The following is a 27,175-nucleotide window of genomic DNA, read 5'->3' as shown; positions in this document are numbered from 1 at the left end:
CAAAACTCCATCTCAAAAAAAAAAAGAGTAAAGAAATTGTATATATTTGCAAAATCTCTTACAAATTAATAAGAAAAAGATAAACACCTCCAAAAGAAAAATGAACAAAGGCAGTAACTCAAAAGAAAAATAAATAGCTAAAGAATGTAAAGACATATGCAAATTGTCAGTAAATACTACAAAATTGGCAAAAACTGTTTCCTTCTGCATTCTTTTTTTTTTTTTAATTATTTTTTATGGAGATAGGGTCTCACAACATTGCTTAATGGGGAAACGACAGTCATTTCAACAAATGGTTCTGGGACAACTGGATACCCACAGGCAAAGGAATGAAATGGGACCTCTGACCTCTACCTCACACCATATTTTAAAAATGAACTCAAAATGGGCTGGGCGTGGTGGCTCACGCCTGTAATCCCAGCACCTGGGGAGGCCGAGGTGAGAGGATTGCTTGAGCCCAGGAGTTCAAGACCAGCCTGACAAACATGGTGAAGCCCCCTCTTTACTAAAAATACAAAAATTAGCCAGGCTTGGTGGTGCACGCCTGTAATCCCAGCTACTCGGGTGCTGAAGCATGAGAATTGCTCGAACCGAGGAGGCAGAGGGTACAGTGAGCCAAGATCATACCACTGTACTCCAGCCTGGGTGACAGAGCAAGACTCTGTCTCAAAAAAAAAAAAAAAAAAAAGAAAAAAGAAAAAAAACCTCAAAATGTATCAAAGACCTAAATATAAGAGCTAAAACTATAAACCTCATAGAAGGAAACAAAGTTCACAAGTAAATCTTCAGCATTCTGGATTTAGCAACAGTTTCTTACATATGACAAGCAACCAAAGAAAAAAAAATAGACAAATTAGACATCATTGAAACAAAACTTTGTGCTTTAAAAGACACTATCAAGAAAATGAAAAGATTAAAGCTTATAATCAGTTGAATTATTTAAGAAAAAAAAACCTAAAAGAAAAAAAAAGAAAGTAAAAAAAAAAAACCCACAGCATGAGATATATATCTACAAACCATCCATCTGATAAGGGTCTAGCATTTAGAACAAGCTCGTCCAACCCACGGCCAGAGGCCCACGATGGCTTTGAATGTGGCCCAACACAAACTTGTAAACTTTCTTAAAACATTATGAGATGTTTTGGTAATTCTTTTTTTAGCTCGTCAGCTGTCATTACTGTTAGTGTATTTTATGTGTGGCCCAAGACAATTCTTCTTCTTCTCATGTGGCCCAGGGAAGTCAAAAGATTGGACATCCCTGATCTAAATATAAAGAACTGTTTTAGCTGGGCATGCTAGCGACATGCCTGCAGTCCTAGCTACTCAGGAAGATGAGTCGTGAGGATCGTTTGAGCCCAGGAGGGCAAAATGGCAGTAAACTATGATCACGCCACTGCACTCCAACCTGGGTGACAAAGTGAGGCCTCATCTTTAAAATAAAATAGACCAGGCACAGTGGCTCATGCCTCTAATTCTAGCACTTTGGGAAGCTGAGATGGGCTGATTGCTTCAGCTCAGGAGTTTGAGACCAGTCTGGGCAATAAGGTGAGACTCTGTCTATACTAAAATACAAATAAAAAAAAAAATTAGCCAGGCATGGTGGCATGCGCCTGTGGTCCCAGCTGTGGGATGCTGACTGAGGTGGGAGGATCGCTTGAGCCTGGGGTGGAGGCAGAGGTTGCAGTGGGTCAAGATGGCATCACTACACTCCAGCCTGGGTGACAGAGCAAGAACCTGTCTCAGTAAAATAAAATAAAGAACTCCTATAGCTCAACAATACAAAGATAAATAACCCAATTTTAAAATGGTCAAAAGATTTGAATAGATATTTCTCCAGTGAAGATTTGCACATGGCCAACAAGCTCATGTAAAGATATTCAACATTGTTAGTCACCACTAACAATCAAAATCACAAATGAGACACTTACTTCATACCCACTAGGTTGGCTATAATAAAGAAGACAGATAATTTAAAAAGTGCAGACTGGGCGCAGTGGCTCACGCCTGTAATCCCAGCACTTTAGGAGGCTAAGGCAGGTGGATCACTTGAAATCAGGATTTCAAGACGAGCCTGACCAACACGGCAAAACCCTGTCCCTATAAAAAAATACAAAAATTAGCCAGGCGTGGTGACACGCGCCTGTAATCCCAGCTACTCGGGAGGCTGAGAGATACAAGAATTGCTTGAACCCGGAAGGTGGAGGTTGCAGTGAGCCAAGATCATGCCACTGCACTCCAGCCTGGGCGATAAAGCAAGACTTCATCTCAAAAAAAACAAAACAAAACAAAACAAAACAAAACAAAAAAGTGCTGTCAAGTATGTGGAGAAATTGGAAATTTCATTCATTGCTGGTAGAATATAAAATGTCACAGCCACTTTAAAAAATAATTTGGCAGTTCCTCAAAATGTTAAACAGAGAGTTAACTTAAGACCCAGGAATTCCTCACCTAAGTATATACCCAAGAGAAATGAAAACACGTTCACATAAAAACTTGTACGTGAACGTCTACAGCAGTAATATTCATAACAGCCAAAAAACGGAAACAACCTAAATGTCCTTCTACAGGTGAATAGATAAACAAAATGTGACATATACATGCAATAAAATATTCAGCCATAAAAAGGAATGAAGAACTGACACATGCTACGATACAGATGACCTTTGGAAACATTGTGCTAAGTTTGAGAAGCCAAGCACAAAAGGCCACAAACTGTTATGATTCCACTTATATGAAAGGTCCAGAGTAAACAAATACACAGAGACAGAGAGTCTCTATGTGGCTGCCAGGGTTAGGGTGTGTGAGGGAGTGGGGAGTGATAATGGGTTGAGAGTTTCTTTCTGGGGTGATGAAAATGTTCTGGAATTAGTTGCGACGGTTGTACAACCTTCTAATATACGAAAACCACTGAATTGTACACTTTAAAAGGGTTAAATTTACGGTATGTGAATTACTATCTCAATAAAAATAAGTAGAAAAATAAAGGATAACCTTTTTTGCCTTTTAATTTTAATTTCATTACATGCATATTTTGCTGATAAGAAAGAAATAATGTTGTCTGGGGCAAAGGCTCAGCTTAATCCATGTCTGGTAAAAAAAAAAAAAAACAAAAGACTGGAAACAAAATGGTCAACAAGAAATTGGTAATTTAAATTAAGGTACATTAAAAAATAAAAATAAAAAAATAAATTAAGGTACATTAAATCAATGGAATATAACCAAAAAAAGACAAAAGAAAATAAACAAATAAATAAATGGAATATCACATACACATGTACTATGAATACAAGGTCATTCTAAAGGCAATGAGATATTAAAAATGGTATAGAAATATATTTGAAATGAAAAGATGTTTGTCATATTAGTAAAAAAAAAAAAAAAAAAATTTTCAGACGAGGTCTCGCTCTGTCACCCAGGCTGGAGTGCAGTGGCATGAACTTAGCTCACTGCAACCTCTGCCTCTTGGTCTCAAGCGATCCTCCCAGCTAAGCCTCCCAAGTAGCTAGGACTATAAGGGCACGCCACCACCATGCCTGGCTAATTTTTTTTTTTTGGTAGAGACAGAGTTTCACCACGTCACCCAAGCTGCTCTCGAACTCCTGTACTCAAGCGATCCACCTGCCTCAGCCTCCCAAAGTGCCAGGGTTACAGGCAGTTAATCCCAGGTGAGCCACCATGCCCAGCCCAGTAAAAACTCTTTTTTAAGTCAAAAAAGTATATCCACAATATTCTGATGCCCTTCTCCCAAAGAATAAAAAAAATTTAGATTGAAAACCAGTTCTAAGTTCTGGCCTCTAGACTGTAAAAAAATAAATTTCTTTTATTTAAACAACAACAGGCCGGGAGCAGTGGCTCACACCTGTAATCCCAGCACTTTGGGAGGCCAAGGCAGGTGGATCACGAGGTCAGGAGCTCAAGACTAGCCTGACCAATATGGTGAAACCCTGTCTCTACTAAAAATACAAAAATTAGCCAGGTATGGTGGTGGGCACCTGTAATCCCAGCTACTCGGGAGGCTGAGGCAGAAAATTGCTTGAACCTGGGAGGCAGAGCTTGCAGTGAGCTGAGATAGCACCACTGCACTCCAGCCTGGGCAAGAGAGCGAGACTCCATCTAAAAACAACAACAACAACAACAACAACAACAACAACAAAACAACAACAACAACAACAAAAAACCAGGATGGGCTCGCACCTGTAATCCCAATACTTTGGGATGCTGAGGTGGGAAGACTGCTTGCGACCACAAGTTCAAAACCAGCCAAAATGGTAAGACCCCATTTCTTTCTTTCTTTTTTATTTTTTTTGAGGCGAAGTTTCACTCTTGTTGCCCAGGATGGAGTGCAATGGTGCAATCTTGGCTCACTGCAACCTCCGCCTCCCAGGTTCAAGTGATTCTCCTGCCTCAGCCTCCCAAGTAGCTGGAGTTACAGGCGCATGCCACCACGCCCGGCTAATTTTATATTTTTAGTAGAGAGGAGGTTTATCCATGTTGGTCAGGCTGGTCTCGAACTCCCGACCTCAGGTGATGCGCCTGCCTTGGCCTCCCAAAGTACTGGGATTACAGGCGTGAGCCACTGCACCCAGTGAGACCCTATTTCTATAAAATAAACAAACAAAACCCAACTCTTTAAAAACATTAAAATTATGCCCACAGTAAGAGTCTGTATTGATAAAAGAAAAACATAACATATATATACATATAAAAACATTAAAAAGTCAAAAAATATTTACATCAAACTGTTAACAGAAATTATATCAGGCCAGGCGCGGTGGCTCACGCCTGTAATCCCAGCACTTTGGGAGGCCGAGGCGGGCGGATCACGAGGTCAGGAGATCGAGACCATCCTGGCCAAAACGGTGAAACTCCATCTCTACGAAAAATACAAAAAATTAGCTGGGTGTGGTGGTGGGCGCCTGTAGTCCCAGCTACTCGGGAGGCTGAGGCAGGAGAATGGCGTGAATCCAGGAGGCAGAGCTTGCAGTGAGCCGAGATGGTGCCACTGCACTCCAGCCTGGGTGACAGAGCAAGACTCTGTCTCAAAAAAAAAAAAAAAAAGAAATTATATCCTGGTAGTGATATTACAGGGGTTATTTTTCTTCCTTTATTTCAGCTATATTTAGGGACAGTAAACAAGAAAGTAAAGGGTGAATAACTTCAAAGAACAAAGACACTAAAATTTCCAAACTTATCACTAGTACTTTATTAAGTCCAAGTTCCTGGAAATTAGACAAGAGTCACCTAATTATAGAATTAAAACACAATCCTATGTATTCTTATTCTCGCTTTGGCAGGAATGTACAACACCTGACAGTGCTAAGAGTTAAGTTACTTTCACAAAATCAAAACAGTGACTACAAAGGGCCAGTAAGGGAAAACTAAGGGACTAAGTCCCAATTCTCAGGTCACAAAGCTGTTTAGATGAAACAATTTATTCTAGGATAGATTTGAAGATCAAGTATCTATTCTATAGAGTCTAAAGGTATTATTCAGGTATAAAAATACTGTAAGAAAATTTTACCACCACCACCACCAACAAACCACTAACCACAGCTTTACTCCCTAAAATACAGCCAAGCCAACAGACTATAAAATATCCTCATATGAAAAGACAGGACTCTCAATTTTGAAATAAACCCTACAGTTTCACTTTTTTATGTTTTTAGAAAACGACAATAAAGATCTACTTCATGCTAATAACTAGTTTCTAAGAAAAAGCAACATGTAAAGGAAACACTGAAAATTACTTCAAAGACAAAAAAAGTTAAAATGTTACTGCTAAGAGTAAAACCAAAGAAAAACTTGAAAATTAAAGCCTTTCAAGTCACAATTTTAGAGATTTCTCATTGAGAAAGTTCAATACTGCCAAGATGTTTTAAAATAAAAAAGTTAAAATTAGATGAGGCTATTTTTATTGACATTAATATAAGGCAAAACACGCTATCACTACACATATTAGAACTGCTCAAATAAAAAAGTGGTAACACTAAATGCTAGCAAGGATGCAGAGAAACTGGATATCTCATACATTGTTGATAGGAATATAAGAGGATATAGTCATTCTAGAAAATAAATAGTTCAGCAGTTTCTCTAAAAACCAAACATGCACTTACCATATGATCCAAACATTTGGGCATTTATTCCCCCAAAATGAAAATTTTATATTCACATAAAAATATTTCTACACATGAATGTTTATAGCAGCTTTATTTGCAATAACCAAAAAACTGGAAACCACCCTTCTGGTATGTCCTTCAACAAGTAAATGGTTAAACAAATTGTGTGGTTCAGCCATACTATGGACTACTACTCAATAGTAAAAAGAAATGAACTACTGATACATGCAGCAATTTGGATGGCTCTCAAAGGAATTATGGTAAAAGAAAAAAAGCCAAAGTTACATTCTGTATGATTCCATTTATATAACAGTCTCAAAATGGCAAAATTACAGAGATGCAAACAGATTAGTGGTTGCTGGAAGGGTGCGTGTGGCTATAAAGTGGTAGCATAGGGAGCCCTGAGGTGATGGAGTAGCTCTGTATATAGAACTATAGACTGTTACAGTGGCTATCCAGATCTACACATGATAAAATTGCATACAATTATATATATATACACACACACACACAAATACATGTGAAACTGGTGAAATCTAAAAAAGGCTTATGGATTGTAACAATGACAATTTCCTGGTTCTTGACATTATTAAACTATAGTTATGTGAGCTATTACCATTAGGTGAAACTTGGTGAAGGGAACATGGGCTCTGTACTATTTTTCACAACTTCCTATAAATCTATAATTATTTCAAAATAGAAAGTAAAAAAAAATTAGTAGGGCTATGTATGAGGAGGTTAATATAACAAATGGAAAAGGTTTAGCATAGCATTTGAAACATGGTAATAAAGGCTTCCATTTTATTGAAACTTTTATTACATTAATTTGAAAACACAGGTTTCTGCACTAAATATAAACAACTATTTCAGCAAAAAGCATGACTTGAGCTAGAATTCCTCAATTTAATTACCAAATACTACCTGAAATCGCTTGTGCACATGCTAAGATTGTTTTAAGACTTAAAATTGTCCAAGTGAATAGGGAACCAGTACACAACATAAATGGCTCAACATTCAGCTTTTTTCCCAAAACTCTTTAACTCAAATGTCTTTTACATCATCAAGTAACTTATCAGATGGAAATAAATGTATCATCTGCTGTGTGATTCCAAATTAAGGAAAGTCTAACTCAAAGCCATCCTCAACTTGAATATATATAATCTCTTACAAAAAAACAATTACGTGTAATCTTAAGAATAGTGAAACAAACTCAAAGCCTTTTTGGCATTCCACAGCAGCTGAGTCCCTACCAAATATTCTGGGGTGGAAAGAACATTCTACTGGCCATCCTCTGAATTCCTCAGCAGACTCTAAGCTGTCCAGTCAGCTCTGTAGGAAACAGCAAATACCAGGTACTGGTAACTAGTCTCTAATTCTTCAAAAAAGCATTATCTTTGGCCTACAGCCCCTTCAAGATTACTCTATACCTATGTATGTGTAAGTGATTAATACAGTCTCTAGTGTTGTGGGTGTGATCCTGAAATAGCTTCCACCACTAAATGTTACTCTTAACAGAGTCAACAGAAGAGAGAATAGAAAGCTGTGTGAAATCATACAAAAGCTTGATTTTCTACTTTCCACAGGAAAAAAAATGACTTTAATTTTCTCAGCTTCAGCAGGTGCAAGAATATCTAAATTGCCATGATGTCTATACCCTTCCTGTGATATTCAGTATACAGGTTATCTGAGAACAAGTGAGAACCATCTGATCAGATCCGTATCACCAAGGGAGCCCTTAAATTCGGTTCCCATGGACCCTTCTGTACTTCTAACACTATGATTTGTTGGCAGGAATTTCACAGAAGAAGTTGAGATGTAAGGCCATCTGGCATGCCAGGATCAGAATTTTTCTAATACACACCCCCATCCCTGACTTAGAATTTTCTAGTATCCCTTTCCCATCCTATCTTTCCTGTAATGTAGTAAGCCTTTTGTGTGACCAGTGGGTAGACAGACTCCAAAAAGTCACTCACTGTTTCCTTTGCTTTTCAATAGTTAAAACTTTATGAGTGTTAAAAAAGAGTCCACAAAGACAAAGGGGGGAAAAAAAAGAGTCCAAACACTGAAATGCCAATGATCAATGGTGACAGTATTCACAGATAACAGATTTTGGATAAAAGATGGAAGTTGTGGAATGAAAGTTAAGTTAGTGGCCGGGCGCAGTGGCTCATGTCTGTAATCCTAGCACTGTGGGAGGCCAAAGTGGGCAGATCATTTGAGTCAGGAGTCCAAGACCAGCCTGGCCAACACGGCGAAACCCCGTCTCTACTAAAAATACAAAAATTAGCCACTGTGGTGGCGGGTGCCTGTAATCCCAGCTACTCAGGAGGCTGAGGCAGGAGAATCACTTGAACCCAGGAGTGTTGAAGTTGCAGTGAGCCAAGATCATGCCACTGCACTCCAGCCTGGGTGGCATAGCAAGACTCTGTCTCAAAAAGCAAAAACAACAACAACAACAACAAAAAAAAAAACAAAGAAAGTTAAGTTAGTTGAACACAGTATACTAAATTTTGAGACATTCTTAAATATGAATTATATTTAGTGTACAATCTACACTATAGAAAACCTAATGTCTTCTTAAAAGCGCATGTCAGTACCCAAATCAGTAAAATTCAATAACCTGAAGGTTCCAGTTCACTAAGAATTACTGTGGGCTACATCTGCAAATGCACAGAAATTAAATAGAGCACAAATCACTTGGAAAAAGTCCTCTAAATTCTTTTATATTCAATCTACTTTAATCTGTTTGACTGCTTTGGAGTCCAGCAGTAACACCAATCTCATTGATAATACTGTGTAGAAATAAGCAGAGATAGGCCGGGCACGGTGGCTCATGCCTGTAATCCCAGCACTTTGGGCGGACGAGGCGGGTAGATCACCTGATGTTGGGAGTTTGAGACCAGCCTGACCAACATGGAGAAACCCCATCTCTACTAAAGATACAAAATTAGGCATGGTGGCACATGCCTGTAATCCCAGCTACTTGGGAGGCTGAGGCAGGAGGTCACTTGAACCCGGGAGGCGGAGGTTGCAATGAGCCAAGATCGCAGCACTGCACTCCAGCCTGGGCAACACAAGTGAAACTCCATCTAAAAATAAAAAAAAAAAACAGAAAGAAAGAGAGAGAGGGAGGCAGGGAGGGAGGGAGGGAGAGAGAAAGAGAAGCAGAGATAAGCCCTAATGCAGTGCTGAAGAAAGGCATGAACATCTTGGGCTTACTATGACATGATGAACAATGAGCACTAGAGGATGGCACATACAAGAAGACACTGCCCCACAGCAGTGAAGAGCATTACATCTCAGCCCTCCAAATCTCAGCTCCCCACTAGCAGGTCCACCTATACATCCCCCTACTATCTTCTTCCCCAAACCAATAGTCCTTCTGGCCCTTATTTCCAAAAACACCACAAATATTTCCCCCGTCACTCAAGTTCAAAGCTACAGTATGATTATTAAATCCACTTAAGGAATCTGAATCCTCTCCATCCTTACCCTGTAATACCTCTCACGTTCATTCTCCCTTCACGTCCCCATTCCTACCATCCTAGTTTAAGAAATTATACCTTAAACCCAAGTTTCCCAACAAGGTCTTGATGTCCCCACAGCCAAATTTGTACTCCAAAACATTATTTTGAACAAGTCATCCAAGCCTTAAAAAAGCATCTACAGATCTGGCAGTACAGCCAACAGAAACCTACCCTCATGAGCTTGGACAAACACCAAGCACCTTCCACAAGAAGTTTCTGGACCCAGGGCTCAAGACCAAGTTCTGCAAATTCCCTGTATTTGCTACTTCTTGCCATCCCCTCTTTCTCCATAGTGATCAACAATTAAGTCTTTCAAAAGAAAAGGGTTTATGGCTCGTCTTCATGGACAAGCAGCAGCAGGTGGACAGCATCCTAAACCATAGCCAGTTCTGGAGGGGAGCAAAGCCCAAGAGAATCAGTGGAAGCAACTTAAAACATAAAAGACCAGGGCAGGCACGGTGGCTCATGCCTGTAATCCTGACACTTTGGGAAGCCAAGGTGGGCAGATCACTTGAAGTCAGAAGTTTGAAACCAGTCTGGCCAACATGGTGAGACCCCATCTCTACTAAAAATACAAAAATTAGCTGGGCATGGTGGCGGGCGCCTGTAATCCCAGTTACTCGGGAGGCTGAGGCAGGAGAATTGCTTGAACCTGGGAGACGGAGGTTGCAGTGAGCCAAGACTGTGCCACCACACTCCAGCCTGGGCAAGAGAGCAAGACTCCCTCTCATTCATTCATTCATTCATTCATTCATAATTAAATAAATAAATAAGGCCAGGCATGGTGGCTCACACCTGTAATCCCAACATTTTGCTAGGTGGACATGGGAGGATCACTTGGACCAGGAGTTGGAGACCTGCATGAGCAACATGGCAAGACCCCATCTTTACAAAAAATATCAAAATGAGCCAGGCCTGGTGGCAACTCGCCTGTAGTCCTAACTACTCAGGAGGCTGAGGTGGGAAGTTCACTTCAGCCTGGGAGGCCAAGGCTGCTGTGACCCATGATCATGACACTGCTCTCCAGCCTGAGCGACAGAGCAAGACTCTGTCTCAAAAAAAATTTAAAAAATAAATTTAGGCCAGGCACAGTGGCTCACACCTGTAATCCCAGCACACTGGGAGGCCAAGGCATGTGGATGGCTTGAGCCCAGGCAAGGTTGCAGTGAGCCGAGATCATGCCCACTGCACTCCAGCCTGGGCAACAGAGCGAGACCCTGTCTCCATAAAGTTAAATTGAAATTTAAAAATAATAAAACAAAAAATAAAAAAATGTTTTAAAAAGCGAACAAAATCCCTGGTCTGTGGATACATGAAGAAGTCTGAGATGGTGAGCCCAAGAGTTTTATTTTGAAGACTTTAGGATGAAATCCAATATCTTACTCTACATATTAAAGAAATGTCCATGTCATGTGTAAGAGGGAACACATAATAAAAGGAAAGTTAAACATAAGTGGGCTACACCAAGAGTATGAAGTGAGTACCTTTGAGAGTTCAGAGGAGAAACCAAAAACATCAAGGACTTAGGCAATGCAAGAGGTCAGCATTCTAAATAAGTCAACCAATTTGGTTGAAGCAGAGAACACAAAAAACAGCTGCGAGAGACTATATAGCTGTCCCATGGTTCTAGCCCATTTTCACATGCTTTCTGGTCTCCTCTCCACATCTGGACTATCAGTTCAGAGGCCAAGAACCACCACAATGTGTTAACCTATTAGCTAACTATCAGTCACATCTTAAGAATTCAGAAAACAATGGTAATAGTTTTAGTATATTTAATCTCAGAACAGCATAACATCGAGGTGCACCCTGAATTCAGATTTTTTAAAATACCTGTATTAAAAATAGAAAAACTTCCTAAAGTTAAGAAATAAGGATACTAGTGAGAACAGTGGCTCATGCCTATAATCCCAGCACTCTGTGAGGCCAAGGTGGGAGGACTGCTTGAGGCCGGTTGAAGACCAGCCTAGGCAACAAATGGAGGCCCCATCTCTACAAAAAGTAAAAATAAAAAATTAGGCAGGTATGGTGACATGTGCCTGTAGTCCCAGCTACTCCAGGAAGCTGAGGCAGGAGGATCATTTGAGCCCAAGAGTTAGAGGATACAGTGAGCTATGATCACGTCACTCCACTCCAGCCTAGGCAGCAGAGTGAGACCCAATCTCAAAAGAAAAAAAAGAAATCAGGATAATGAGGCCAGGCAGGGTGGCTCATGCCTGTAATCCCAGTCCTTTGGGAGGCCAAGATGGGCGGATCACCTGAGGTCAGGAGTTTGAGACCAGCTTGACCAACATGAAGAAAATAAAAAATTAGCCAGGCGTGGTGGCAAGCGCCTGTAATCCCAGCTACTCAGGAGGCTGAGGCAGCAGAATCGCTTGAACCTGGGAGGCAGAGGTTGCGGTGAGCTGAGATTGCGCCACTGCACTCCAGCCTGGGCAACAAGAACGAAACTCCGTCTCAAAAAAAAAAAAAAATCAGGATACATGAATCAAAGCAAGAATTTCTAAGCACCCAGACACTCTTAACACTCTTGGGAATTGTTTAATGTATTTTTTGAAACTAGGAGGTCTCAGAATTGAAATTCTTTTTTTAATTTTTAAAAAAAAGTTTAACTGCTGACATGCTCTAAAGGAGGAGGCAAAAGAATGGAAAATCTGGTGAAGTGATAAGCAGTTTTTAAAGAGGTTTACAATCAGTTTTTAAACAGTAATCCCTCTGGGAAATGAAAATTCCTCTCCTAATCCCTTTGAGGGCAATATATGTGAATCAGGAACAAGAACATCTTGCTTCTACTAAGTACAAATATGAACCTTTTAGAGTATCTTCTGCATTAAATAGCAAGCAGAAGAGAGGACAATTTCCAATTTATCAAAAAAAAATAAGCATCTTGGACTTATATCTTTTGCTAGACACATGCAAAGAGGCTTCAGTAAAATGCAATTAAGGAACTTCAAGGTTTTCGTTGACAGTGATTACTTAACTGGAGCTTACTCCTGTGAAATGAAACTAGCAGAAACCCTCAACATCAATTTGCTTGTCACTAAACCACAGGTTTACGCTTCGACTTGGAAATGCTAACAGGATGGAACCACAAGCCTTTAATAAAACGTGATGACCATGGAGAGCGCCCTTGAAGCTTAGCAACAGAGGACTCAACCCTAAAAGGGTTCCCTTTCTGGAATGTGAGGGCAGGTTTGACATGTACCACGGCACCAGTCCTAAAACGCTTGACTGCATTTTCCACAAAAGGTGGGAGTTGTAATAGTAGCATAGAGCAGACACCAGCCCACTGGAAGCAGATGGAACCCACCAACTCATTTTATCCAGACCTTCAAAAAGGTACACAGAACTCTCTCAGCCAAAGCAGGGCAGATCTGAATGAATAAATCCAGGAAAAGGTTCACACGGGATTACTAATTGGTAATTTTATTTGCATGCCAAAGCCCTCAATGTAAAACAGAACCTGAAAAATGAAAAGCAATTTGAAAGCCCGTTCTCCATACTCAAGCTACACACACACACACACACACACACACACACACACACACACACACAGACACATACACACACGAGAGACCCAAAAGCTTTGTTTTACAAAACAAATAAGATTCAGTAACCTATTCCAGCACAGGGACTCTTCTGAAGGGATATCTAGTTGGAAACATTCCCTGCTTATGTACATAATTCACTAGGGGTCAGGTAAGATTCCATTTTCTAAGCGCTGAACTTTAAACAGAAAGTCAGTAGTGGTGCAATATTCACTCATTAGCATACATCTCTACCCCCTAGAATGAAAAGCATTGGCTGCCTCTGCCAGGATGACAACTTTACAGTGAGAAGCTGGAGCCGCGGACCATGAACTCCTGGAAAGTTCTATCAGGGCCTCAGAAGAGCTCACCACCTTCACCGCCTAAACTTAGCGGTCACCCATCCCACGCCACCCTCTCCACAGACAAGGCATCTGTGATATGGGAATTTTAAAAAAATAAAAATAAAAAGATGTGCCACAGGGTCAAGAGCAGGCAATGCCTTACAGGGCTGACATGATTGCTGTCTGGGACTGGGGGAGGGGGAGGAGCATTCTGGATGTTTCTATTCTTGGCAAGGAAAGCACCTCCGGGTCCTGCACCATCAAAAAACACTCACACACCAATGTTCTCAGGGAATGAATGATAGGCCCGTGCTAAGCGGTCTCATCTTGAGTTGTGATGATGGGGAAAAAGGTGTGGAGGGCTGGAGGCGGGGTGGTGGTCAAGGGTAGATGTGTTTAACTAAGGGGGATGGGAGGAGAGTGAATGGATAAAGTGGGGGCCTGGGGAAGGTGTGGACGGTTAAGAGGGAGGGGAAGAAGGTGTGCACGACTAACGGAGGACAGGAGAGCCGAGGGTGTGGACGGCTAAGGAGGCTTGGGGAAAGGTGTGGACGACTGGGGGGTTGGGGATGGCCAGCAGCACCCCCGTGCACAAGCAGCGAAGGCAGGCCGTGGGGGTGGCCGCTCCTAGACCCTCACAACCCCCCTCTGTGGGCGTGTGCCCGGCTGCGCGTTGGCACCGGCCAGGCCATCGGGCCGCAGGGCCAGCACTCACCCCACGACTCCCTGGTTGTAGTTCCTCCGTTTCCACGGGGTCCCGCTGTACACGACCCCGCCGCCGTCTGCTCGGCCGCCCCCCGCGGCCCGCCCTCCGCTGGGCTGCAGCAGGCTGTAGTTGAGTCCATACGTGCTGGCCTTGTTGTCGCGCTTCCTCTTGTTGCTGCTGCCCGAGGCCGAGTCGGCTGGATCGGCGGCGGGGACGGCGGCCGAAGGGTGCGGGGACGAAGACGCCGAGGGAGGCGAGGACGCCGAGGAGCCCGCCCGGCGGGCCCAGGCCCCGGGCTGGTGGTGGTTGTTGTTGTTGTTGGTCGTCTCTAGGGGCAGGAAGTCCCGCTGCTCCGCGGGCAGCGCGTGGCTGCCCAGCAGGCGCTCCCCGGAGCGGTACATGCCGGCCGGGGCCGGGGCCGGGGCCGAGGCCGCGCCGCCGGGGCTGCCGGTGCTGCTGCCGCTCCCGCCGGTGGCCGTGCTGCTGCTGCTGCTGCCGCCGCCGCCGCTCGCGCCGCCGCTGCTGTGACAGTGGTGGTTGAAGTAGAGGTTCCTCAGCCCCTGGGTCGTCTCCCAGATCTGCATCCACAGACTGTTGGACGGTCCGAGCTGCTCTGGCTGGAACCAGGCGATCCTCGGATCCATCAAACGGCGGCGGCCGCTGCCCCCGCCCCTCCCGGCCGCCCGCAGGGCCGCCGCCGCCGCCGCCTCAGGCGCACACCCGGCCTCGGCTGCTGCTGCTGCTGCTGCCGCTGCTGCTGCTGCTGCTGCTCGGGGCCCGCCGCGGGCGGCGCGGTCGCGCAGGGAGCCGGGCCGGCGCCGGCGGCGTCGCTCCCGCCCTCGGGGGCTCCGCGGGCCCCCCCCCCCCCCCCCCCCCCCCCCCCACCGCCCCGCCCTCACGCGCCCGCCCCGCCCCCACCGCGCCGCGCAGCAGCCCGGGAGGCCGCGCCGTGCGTCATAGAGGCCGCGGCGCGACGGGGCCGCAACCGCCTGGCCCAACCGTACTTGCGCTATCTGTGGAGGGGGCCCACGTACCTGGGCGTCCGGGAGCTTCTGACGCGCGCGCGGCTCCTCCGCCTCGGCTTCCCCGGTGCTGAGACTGGACGAGGCCGCATGGAGGTTGCCGCCCGCCCCGCAAGGAGTGAGTTGTGGGAGGTGCCGCCCCGCCCCTCGCTCCTCTCCCCTCCCATCCCTGTGGCCGCCGGATCCCGGGCCCTCGCAACCCTTCCTGACGTCTTGGCTTCTGCCTGCTTTCTAAAACACTTTCTTTTTTTAAAAAAAAAAAAAAAAAAAAAAAAAAAAAAAAGCAGCCTATATAACACTTTTTCTGGTGGGGTGGGGACACGCCCCCTGCCCGAGCGCGTGCCCCGGGGTCCTGACGCTGGCTGCGCGAGACCCTGCACGGCTACGTGCGCCCCGCCCTGCTGCGCCCTGGCCGGGGTGGGGGACCCCTCCCCCTGCCTGAGGCCGCAGAAACCTGCACCCCATTCTCAGCCCTGGGGGAGGCCACTAAGACTGAGAGTGTGAGCCAAGAGCGGAAAGCCACAGCCACACACTCAACCCACTTTACACGGACACGCAAACACGTGTAGATGCACAGAGAAGCAGACACACTCCTGCGCGGCGTAGCAAAGACGGTCTCCTGCCCTAAGGTGCACCAACAGCCTTAGAAAGCCCTTCTGAGTTAAGCATTAAATTTTAAGAAAACCCAAAACCTTTTGAGCCTAAAATGAAGATTTAGCATCAGCAAAGATTGTCCACTAGGTCGTTATTTGCATGTCTTTCAAATCTCTGTGGTTAAAAAGCCAAGGAAAGGGTAATGTTAACTATTTTAAATCAAGAGACTAAAAGAAAGTAAGTGAACAGCTTCTATGTGGGCCCTTTAAGGTTGATTCAAAGTCCAGAACAAGTTCCTGATGCCTGATATTGGCCTTCTATTTTGGGAGCTCAATATCCTGGAAAGGTTTTATGACAAATAGTGGAAAACTATCAAAGAACTAAGTGTCACTCTACCTTTTTCTTTCTTTCAAGACTAACTCTTGCTCTGTCATCTGGAGTTCACAGCTCAGTGCAGGCTCGGCCTCTTGGGTTCAAGCGATCCTCTTGCCTCAGCCTCCGAGTAACTAGGACTACAGGCACGCATCAACATGGCATAGAGACGAAGTTGCTCTGCGTTGCCCAGGCTGGTCTGGAACTCCTGGACTTAAGCTATCCTCCCACCTCAGACTCCAAAACTGCTGGGATTACAAGGGAGTGAGCCTCCACGCCTGACCTTACCTTTTTTTTTTTTGGTAAGAGATAAATAGCATGACCATAAATACGGAAAACACACAAAGACCCTTCAGCTGCAAACAGCAGCTTCCTTGGTAGTTTATGCAGCCTATTTCTTATATGGGCTGCTCTAAGGGACTATGGAGACAGGCCTTTCAGATGTATGTTCATGTCTCTGACCTTGCACTACGCCAATGTAGGCTCCAGGCAGATATTCCAGGTGCCTTTGGAAAGCTCCAGGGCACTGTGGCCAGGGTTCACATTGGCCAAGTTATCATGTCCATCTGCAACAAGCTGCAGAACAAGGAGCATGTTATTGAAGCCCTGCTCAGGTCCAAGTTCAAGTTCCCTGGCTGCCAGAAGAGCCACATCTCAAAGAAGTGGGGCTTCACCAAGTTCAATGCGGATGAATTTGAAGACATGGTGGCTGAGAAGCAGCTCATCGCAGATGACTGTGGGGTCAAGTACATCCCTATCATGGCCCTCTGGACAAGTGGCATGCCCTGCCCTCGTAAGGGCTTCCCACTGTGCTGCCCCCTCTTAATACTCACCAATATTCCTACTTCCTGTCCACCAAAAACAAAAAAAACCCTTCGGAATTTTGATTCATTCTATTTAATTGTTGCTGTTGCTTTACCAGAAATCAGTATTAAAAGTTTTCTCTGTCTAGGGGCGGTTGCTCACACCTGTAATCCCAGCGTTTTGGGAAGTCAAGGTGGGCAGATCACCTGAGGTCGGGAGTTCGAGACCAGCCTGACCAACATGGAAAAACCCCATCTCTACTAAAAATACAAAATTAGCCGGGTGTGGTGGCGCATTCCTGTAATCCCAGCTACTCAGGAGGTTGAGGCAGGAGAATCGCTTGAACCCGGGAGGTAGAGGTTGTGGTGAGCTGAGATCTTGCCATTGCACTCCAGCCTGGGTGACAGAGCAAGACTCCATCTCAAAAAAAAAAAAAAAAAGTTTTCTCTAAATGAAATTTGCTATATACTAATTATTACATAGCCAGGAAAATAAGTAGCCGTATTTTTTTATGTTGTTCACACTGACAAAAATAAAACATTGTATAGAAATAGATTTTGTTTGCTGACCTCATATTTGTTTTAAAAATTTAATCTTTGGCGGGGCGCAGTTGCTCACACCTGTAATCCCAACATTTTGGGAGGCCAACGCGGGCAGATCACGAGCTCAGGAGTTCCCGAGACCAGCCTGGCCAACGTGGTGAAACCCCGTCTCTACTAAAAATACAAAAAATTAGCCGGGCATGGTGGCACATCCCTGTAATCCTAGCTACTTGGGAGGCTGAGGCAGGAGAATCATTTGAACCTGGGAGGCAGAGGTTTTGGTGAGCAGAGATCACGCCATTGCACTCCAGCCTGGGTGACACAGTGAGACTCTGTCTCACAAAAAAAAGGTGCAATGGCTCATGCCTATAATCCCAGTACTTTGGGAGGCTGAGGCAGGAAGATCACTTGAGCCCAGAAGTTCAAGACCAGCCTGGGCAACACAGCAAGATTTTTGTCTCAAAAGAGAAGAAAAGGAAATAAAACTAAAAAATTTATTTTCTTAAACCCTGCTTGAAAAAAAAAATTCAGGAGAGGCATAGTGGATTACACCTATAATCCCAGCGCTTTGGGAGGTTTAGGCTGGAAGGTGGCTTGAGGCTTGGAGTTTGAGACCAGTCTGAGCAATATAGCAAGACCTTGCCTGTAAAAAAAAAAATAATAATAATAGTAATAATAATAAAAATTTTAAACTCAATCTCAAGACATAAGATCAGGGAAACATTTTTCTTTTTAATTCAAATAAGAACAATGGAAAGCCCAAAAAACTAAACATGAGTGGCCGGGCACGGTGGCTCACGCCTGTAATCCCAGCACTTTGGGAGGCTGAGGTAGGAGGATCACTTGAGGTCAGGAGTTTGAGACCAGCCTGACCAACATGGTGAAACCCCATCTCTACTAAAAATACAAAAAAAGTAGCCAGGGGTGGTGGCGCACACAAGTAGTCCCAGCTACTCTGGAGGCTGAGGTGGAAGGATCACTTGAACCTGGGAGGCAGAGGTTGCAGTGAGCTGAGATTGCACCACTATACTCCAGCCTGGGTGACAGAGCGAGACTCCATCAAAAAAAAAAAAAAAAATAGATGTTATCAAGGTCCCACCAACAGAAATACCCACTGTGAAGACTGTTAAACATTCATCCAAAAATCTCTCCATGCATACGTACATGTTGAAATACAGGTATATATTCTAGTCTCTTACAATATTTTTTCAGGGCCAGGCGTGGTGGCTCACACCTGTAATCCCAGCACTTTGGAAGGCAGAGGCAGATGGATCACTTGAGGTCAGGAGTTTGAAAGCAGCCTGGACAACATGGTGAAACCCCATCTCTACTAAAAACACAAAAATTAGCTGGGCCTCATAGGTGCACACCTGTAATCCCAGCTACTCAGGAGGCTGAGGCAGGAGAATCACTTGAACCCAGGAGGCAGAGGTTGCAGTGAGCCGACATTGCACCACTGTATTCTAGCCTGGGTGACAGAACGAAACCCTGTCTCAAAAAGATAAATAAAATAAAATATTTATTCAGACATTCTAGAACACATTAAATGCCATTGGTATCTAAGTTTTTTCAAGGTACTCAAAATTAGTAATAGCGTGTGCAAGAAATTAACATTTGTTATATTTGAGTGCTGATTTCCTCAGGCAAAGGTTAAGAACTACTAAAGTATTGGCAAAATGATAAAAATTAGTTAACATACATAAAAATACATTGTAGGCTGGGTGCAGTGGCTCAAGCCTATAATCCCAGCACTTCTGGAAGCCAAAGTAGGCAGATTGCTTCAGCTCAGGAGTTTGAGACCAGCTTGGGCAACGTGCAAGACTCCACCTCCATAGAAAAAAATATATAAAAATAACTTTATGGTGCCAGACACGGTAGCTCACACCAATAATCCCAGCATTTTGGGAGGCTGAGACGGGTAGATCACCTGAGGTTGGGAGTTGGAGACCAGCCTGACCAACATGGAGAAACCCCGTCTCTACTAAAAATACAAAATTAGCTGGGTGTAGTGGTGCATGCCTGTAATCCCAGCTACTCAGGGGGCTGAGGCAGGAGAGTTGCTTGAACTTGGGAGGCAGAGGTTGCAGTGAGCCGAGATTCTGCCATTGCACTCCAGCCTGGGCAACAAGAGGGAAACTCTGTCTGAAAACAAACAAACAAACAAACAAAAAACCTTTATGACCAGCCGCAGTGGTTCATGCCTGTAATCCCAGCACTTTGGGAGGCCGAGGTGAGCAGATCACTTGAGGTCAGGAGGTCAAGACCAGCCTGGCAAACATGGTGAAACCCCATCTCTACCAAAAGTACAAAAAACTAGCCAGGTGTAGTGGCGTGTGTCTGTAATCCCAGCTACTTGGGAGGCTGAGGCAGGAGAATCACCTGAACCCAGGAGGAGGAAGTTGCAGTGAGCCAAGATCATGCCACTCCACTCCAGCCTGGGCAACAGAGGGAGACTCTTGTCTCAAAAAAAAATAAAAACTTTGTAGACTGTGATGTGTGGGCCGAAAGACAAGGCATTACTGTGACCATTCACCTGGAAAGAATGCATGTTGGTTAGCTGTGTAACTTATCCTTGTTTCAAGGCCTTCAGCAAATCTTGGTTGAATATCTGTCACCCATGCAGAATTGAGCTAATTGCTTTAGAGGAGATAAATAAGCAACCAGGGCCTTTGGCTGCCTTCCATGAATTTCCTGTCTGGTTGAGGAGGCAAAAAGAAGTAAATATTTAAACTCAAATTGCAATTCATTCAATTAATTCAATAAATATGGTCTTGAGCAACTATTAGATGCCAGATTCTGGGGATACAGCAACGAACAATTTTGATGAGGTCCCTGCCCTGGTGGACCTAGTTTGCCAGTGAGCAAGGGAAGCCTATAAAGTCAGACAGTGGTAAATGCGATGAAGAAAAAGAAGGCAGGCTAAAGGACAGTGACAGTATGCTATTTTTAGATAGGCTAATCAGGGAAGGCTGCTCTGAGGAAGTGATATTTGAGCCGAGCGGTAAGTGAAGGAGTGGGCTGTGACCATCTAAGGAATGGTCCATTAGACAGAGGGGACGGCAAACACCAAGGCCCTGGGTCAGGAACCTGCTCTGGGCACAACAAGATGAGGCACTGTAATTGAGTGTCGGATATGTGCCATGGTATAGAATTATAAAGCATGTCTTCTGGAAGGTACTTTAAAAATCATTCAGCTGGGGCCGAGTGTGGTGGCTCGCTCCTGTAATCCCAGCACTTTGGGAGGCCAAGGTGGGCAGATTGTTTGAGCTCAGGAGTTTGAAACCTTCCTGGGCAACATGTTGTTTCTCCTAAAAATACAAAAAATTAGCCAGGCATGGTGGCCTGTGCCTGCAGTCCCAGCTACTCGGGAGGTGAGGTGGGAGGATCGCTTGAGCCTCGAGAACTGAGAGAGATCACTTTTTACTGCTCTGTACAGTTTGCCAAAGAGACAACTGCTCACACAGATGATTAGTGGTACCTGGTGTTTTAAGCAGATATTCTCAATAACAACTAGAAGTAACTACAAAATTATTACAGTACTGCACTATGTACTACAGGTAATTTTTTTCAGTTATGATTTACTATCGCATCTTTGTTTGTTTACATTTTTTTTTCAACTGTGAGTGATGCCATGTATGATCTGTAAGTATATTTGTGTATCAGTTTGGGCAAATTTTAACTTTTTTTTTTTTTTTTTTAGACAGAGTCTCGCCTTGTCACCCAGGCTGGAGTGCAGTGGCGTGATCTCGGCTCACTGCAATCCCTGCCTCCCAGGTTCAAGCAGTTCTCCTGCCTCAGCCTCCCGGGTAGCTGGGACTACAGGTGCCTGCCACCACACCGGCTAATTTTTGTACTTTTAGTAGAGACGGGGTTTCACCATGTTGGCCAGGCTTGTCTCGAGCTCCTGACCTCGTGATCCATCTGCCTCGGCCTCCCAAAGTGCTGGGATTACAGGCGTGAGCCACCGCACTGGCCAAATTTTAACTTTTTATAACAGGTTTGTGCATATTTTATGGAAGTAAATGGTAAAATACACTAGTGTCTACATATATCTTGTGCATTCCTACCTAACTTTTCTTAATTTTTGTTTTTTTTGAGACAGATTCTCACTCTGTCACCCAGGCTGGAGTGCAGGGGCGTGGCCTCGGCTCACTGCAGCCTCCGCCTCCTGGGTTCAAGTGATTCTCGTGCCTCAGCCTCCCAAGTAGCTGGGATTACAGGGGTGTGCCGCCACATCTGGCTAATTTTTGTATTTTTAGTAGATATGGGGTTTCACCGTGTTGGCCAGGCTGGTCTCGAACCCCTGACCTCAGGGGATCCACCCCCTTGGCCTCCCAAAGTGCTGGGATTACAGGCATGAGCCACTGGGCCTGGCCAAGTTTTTTAATTTTTTTTTTTTTGCCATTTCTAGGCTATTCTGCAAGTTTTTTCAAATTGTCCCAAATCTCTGAAAATTTTTCCCACATATTTATTGAAAATATCCACATATAAGTGAACTCACACAGTTCAAGGAACAACTGCATTCACTTTCCCCAACAAATCTTCAATGTTTTATCCCAAATAATCTACTACTGCATTTTTAAAAATAGACAACACCAATTTCAATAATCAATTTTACTCAACCTTTTTCATTTTGCTATTTAGAACAAAAGAACAGACATTTATTGGAGCCTTGAAAATCATCAACGTTGATAAGCCAAAAAACGCAGCTATCACAACCCTAGACATGTACCTCCATAATTTAGCATCCTGTTCATTCTCAATATTTTTCTTCCTAGGCAAGAAAGATGTTGAATTGATAGTGTTAACTTGCAAGATTTACTGAAACACCAAAGTTCTACAGAATAAAAATTTAGTAGAGAAATAAGAAGAAAGAAAACTACCCAAGAATCATGCAAATTTAAATGTGTTTTCATTTAGTTATTTACTCTTTTTAGAACTGAAGTGTCACTTTGTCACAGGCTAGAGTGCAGTAGTGTGACCTTAGCCCACTGCATCCTGGAACTCCTGGGCTCAAGTGATCCTCCTGCCTCAGCCTTGCAAGTAGCTGGGACTACAGGCGTGTGCCACCATGCCAGGCTAATTTTTTCATTTTTTTGTAGAGATGGGGGTCTTCCTACGTTGCCCAGGCTGGTCTTGAACTTCTGGCCTCAGATAATCCTCCCATCTTGACCTCCCAAAGTGCCAGGATTACAGGTGTGGGCCACTATGCCTGGCCTTGATTTACTAACTTGAACAAAACAGGAGGGAAATTCCACAACTACTACCTGGTATTATTAATAATTGTCATTAAGGCAGGATGTGGTGGCTCATGCCTGTAATCCCAACACTTTGGGAGGCTGAGGAGGATAGGATTGCTTCAGCCAGGAGTTCAAGACCAGCCTGGTCAACATGATGAGACCCCCCCATCACTACAAAAAATAAAATAGGCTGGGCGTGGTGGCTCACGCCTATAATCCCAGCACTTAGGGAGGCCGAGGCGGGCGGATGACCAGAGGTCAGCAGTTTGAGACAAACCTGACCAACATGGTGAAACCCTGTCTCTACTAAAATACAGAATTAGCCGGGCATGGTGGCACATTCCTGTAATCCCAGCTACTTAGGAGGCTGAAGCAGGAGAATCGCTTGAACTTGGGAGGCAGAGGTTGCAGTGAGCTGAGATCAAGCCATTGCATTCCAGCCTGGGCAACAAGAGGGAAACTCCCTCTCAAAATAATAATAATAATAAAAAATAACAATAAGACAAAATTAGCTGGGTGTGGTGGGGTATGCACAAGTAGTCTCAGCTACTTTGGAGGCTGAGGCGGGAGGATTCCTTCAACCCAGAAGTTCAAGGTTACTCCTGGGTTGAGCTATAATCTTGCCACTGCACTCTAGCCTGGGCAACAGAACAAGACCCTGTCTCAAAAAAACAAACTGTCATTACAACTAAATTTTAGACAGTGTGTGATTACAGTACTTTATTCTGGAGTTAGTAAAAACCATAAATAGTTTCTTAATATTAGTATCTTCATCATTTACATTATGAAGCATTTGCTCCAGTTATGAATAATCTTAGGCCCCATTTACAAACCTTCCCCTTTTTGCACAAAATATATGTTATTGTTTCATGTTATTTTTCTCCTTCCTAAATACCAGGCAGATTCCAAGTAGGGAAATATTTTTCAGCAAGACTTAAAAATAATTAGCAATGTTGAAGCTTGTATGTTGTTCAGGATAATCCAAATTTATTTATTTATTTATTTATTTATTTTTGAGACAGGGTCTTACTCTGTCACCTAGGCTGGAGTGCAGTGGCCCAATCATGGCTCACTGCAGCCTCCACCAACCTCCTGGGCTCAGATGATCCTCCCACTTCAGACTCCTGTGTAGCTAGGACTAAAGGCAGGCACCACCATACCCAGCTAATTTTTTGTTGTTTTTTTTTAAGAGACAGCATTTTACCATGTGCTGGTCTTGAATTCCTGGACTCACGTGACCCTCCTGCCTCAGTGATCCCAAAGCGCTGGGATTAGAGGCATGAGCCACCTTGCCCAGCCGAAATGTCTTTTATTTCTACTGTTCTAGAAACAAACTTGCTCAGTTTACAAGCCACTTTGGGGTCTTGGTGTGTATATATGTGTGTGATAGTTAATTTTATGTGTCAACTTTATTGGGATACAGGGTTCCCAGGTTAAACATTATTTCTGGGTGTATCTGTGACAGCGTTAGTAAAGTAGATTGCTTTGGAGCTCGTATGCGAGCCTGAAGAAGACTTCTGTCTCCTATAGCCACAGAGCTGAGACTGCTGAAAATCAAATGCAGAACCTCATTCTGTGACTGACTGAATTGTATCCAGCCTCACAGGGCATCTCATGTTAAAGTGAGCATATTGATTGGGAAACGACAGGATCCTAGAAATTGAAATAGGGATGTGTGGGAAGACCTTGATAAGAGACATTGAGCCCCGAAAGTCTGATGTATCTCCCTTGCCAGTGGAAGAGGCCTCCCTACCCCAGTGGTATGGGTCTCCCCATCACTCTCCCACCCCTATCTCAGGGAATTAACTCTGCATTGCCTGAGGAAACTGTAAAGGCCTCCACTGAGGCAGTTGACGGCAGGACTATGCTGATTCTGTTACGGGACCACCCCAACATCCCCCTTTGGTTCTAGACCTGTAACTAGACCCAAGTATCAGTAGGCCCCTAAGGTAAAGTACAAAGTGTGACCCAAGAGGAGGGATGCGATGCTCCAAAGCAGTCCCCCCAATCCATGGCTTTGCTTTCCTCAGTTTCGGTTACCCACAGTCAACCATGATTCAAAAGTATTAAATGGAAAATTCCAGAAGTAAGCAACTCATACTTTTTTTTCTGTTTTTGTTTTGTTTTGTTTCATTTTGTTTTGTTTTCTTATTGAGACAGACAGGGTCTTGCTCTCCACTCAGGCTTGAGTACAGTGGTGTGATCATAGCTCACTGCAGCCTTGAACTCCTGGGCTCAATCTTCCCATCTTGCCTCCCAAGTTAGCTGGGACTACAGGTGTGCACCACCAAGCCTGGCCAATTTTTTGGTTTTGTTTTGGTTTGGTTTGGTTTGGTTTGATTTTTGTAGAGATGGTGTTCTCACTGTGTTGTCCACGCTGGTCTTGAACTCTTAGCCTCAATGGTGCCTCCCACCTTGGCCTTCCAAAACACTGGAATTATAGGCATGAGTCACTATGCCCAACCAACTCATAATTTCAATTGCATGTTGTTCTGGGTAGTGTGATGAAATATTGTGTCATTGCTAAATGGACTTAAGGTTGTTTTAAAGAAATAAAGAATATAAATAAAATAATACGATAAATTAAAAAAACAAAAAACAAAATCTTACACCATCCCTCCCAGGATGCGAATCATCCCTCTGTCCAGCATACCTGCACTGTGTATGCTATTCACTCATTTTCACTTAGTAGCTGTCTCAGTTATCAGATTGACTGTCATGGTATCACAGTGTTTGTGTGCCAGTGGCTTTTATTTCACTCAATAGTAGCCCCAAAGTGTAAGAGTAGTGATGCTGGCAACTCAGATATGTCAAAGAAAAGCTGTCAAGTACTTCTTCTAAGTGAGGAGGTGAAAGTGCTCAACTTAATAAGGAAAGAAAAAAACTCATATGTTGAGGTTGCTAAGATCTATAGTAAGAACAAATCTTTTATCTGTGAAACTGTGAAGAAGGAAAAAGAAATGAAATTCATGCTAGTTTTGCTGTCACACCTCAAATTGCAAGTTAGACTACAGTGAGTGAAAACTTTCATTACAGCATGTTGTTATAATTGCTCTATTTTATTATTAGTTATTATTAATCTCTTCCGGTGCCTAATTTTTGTTTGTTTGTTTGTTTTTGAGACAGAGTGTCACTCTGTCACCCGTGCTGGAGTGCAGTGGCACAATCTCAGCTCACTGCAATCTCCACCTCCTGGGTTCAAGTGATTCTCCTGTCTCAGCCTCCTGAGTAGCTGGGACTACAGGCACACACCACCACGCCTGGCTAATTTTTTTTTTTTTTTTTTAGGAGAGACAGGGTTTTGCCATGTTGCACCGGCTGGTCTCAAACTCCCGACCTCAGGTGATCTGCCTGCCTTGGCCTCCCAAAGTTCTGGGATTACAGGCTCAAGCCACCATGCCCGGCCTAATTTTTTTTTTTTTTTAGTACAGTCAAGGTCTTGCTATGTTGCCCAGGCTGGTCTCAAAGTCCTGGGCTCAAGGGATCCTGTCTTCTCAGCCTCCCAACGTCCTGGGATTATAGGCATGAGCCACCACACCTGTCCTAGAGCCTTTCTAACTCCCTAAACTGAAGAATTAAAGGCAGAATCTCTGCTTAGTGGGCCCAAATCAATTAATTTAGCCTGACCCAACCTTATGTTCTTTCCACCATCATCCCATACCCTTAGTATCCATTCTCACACATGCTCTCCCATTTCTGTCCATATAAATTAGAAAACTCAAGTAGAGTAGTCCCCTCTTAGCCTAAGGGAATATGTTCCAAGACCCCCAGTGGAAGACTGAAACTGTGGATAGTACCGAACCCTACATATACTATGCTTTTTTCTGTATACACATACCTATGGTAAAGTGTAATTTATAAATTACGTGCTGGACACAGTTGCTCATGCCTGTAATCCCAGCACTTTGGGAGGCTGAGGTGGGCAGATCACTTGAGGTCACGAGTTTGAGACCAGTCTGGCCAATATGGTGAAACCCCATCTGTACTAAAAATACGAAAATTAGCTGGGCATGGTGATGTGCACCTGTAGTCCCAGCTACTCAGGAGACTGAAGTGGGAGAATTGCTTGAACCCGGGAGGTGGAGGTTGCAGTGAGCCGAGATCACGCCATTGCACTCCAGCCTGGGTGACAGAGTGAGACTCCATCTCAAAAAAAAAAACCCAGCCAGGCATGATGGTGTGTTCCTGTAGTCCAAGCTACTCAGAAGGTTGAGGCAGGAGGACCATTTGCGCCTGGGAGGTTGAGGCTGCAGTGAGCCATACACTGGCCTGGCTGATAGAGTGAGACCCTGTCAAAAAAAAAAAAAAAAAAAGAAGGCTGGACACGGTGGCTCACACCTGTAATCCCAGCAGTTTGGGAGGCCGAGGAGGGCAGATCATG

The 27,175-nt window shown here is 44.2% G+C and overlaps 1 protein-coding gene, 1 long non-coding RNA gene and 2 pseudogenes across 6 annotated transcripts in view; 3 read left to right on the top strand and 1 right to left on the bottom strand.

Annotated features, from left to right (window-relative positions):
- The window catches only part of TENT4B (terminal nucleotidyltransferase 4B), an 84,406-nt gene extending 69,072 nt beyond the window's left edge, over window positions 1-15,334 (bottom strand). For 2 of the 5 annotated variants that reach the window (XM_032157308.2, XM_058440963.1), the window contains exons 1-2: window positions 15,255-15,334; window positions 14,230-14,739 (exon numbers count right to left, since the gene is read on the bottom strand). In XM_032157308.2, coding sequence (XP_032013199.1) covers window positions 14,230-14,739; window positions 15,255-15,334 — 590 coding nt within the window. Of the gene's footprint in view, window positions 1-14,229; window positions 15,115-15,254 lie in introns of those variants that run through there. The other 3 variants (XM_032157306.2, XM_032157307.2, XM_058440962.1) reach the window with 3 other exon arrangements.
- Window positions 15,253-27,175, top strand: part of LOC131383837 (uncharacterized) — a 48,933-nt gene continuing 37,010 nt past the window's right edge. Inside the window, exon 1 of the long non-coding RNA XR_009214200.1 lies at window positions 15,253-15,360. This is a non-coding gene — a long non-coding RNA (uncharacterized LOC131383837). The remainder of the gene's footprint in view (window positions 15,361-27,175) is intronic.
- Window positions 16,284-17,151, top strand: LOC116470593 (large ribosomal subunit protein uL16-like; annotated as a pseudogene).
- On the top strand, window positions 16,553-16,642 carry LOC116472071 (small nucleolar RNA SNORA70; annotated as a pseudogene).

This window comes from Hylobates moloch, unplaced genomic scaffold, assembly GCF_009828535.3.
Source record: "Hylobates moloch isolate HMO894 unplaced genomic scaffold, HMol_V3 SCAFFOLD_6, whole genome shotgun sequence".
In the NCBI taxonomy this organism is placed as follows: Eukaryota; Metazoa; Chordata; class Mammalia; order Primates; family Hylobatidae; genus Hylobates; species Hylobates moloch.
The sequence above is the reverse complement of the archived record's forward strand: the minus strand, read 5'-3'. Positions and strand labels throughout refer to the sequence as shown.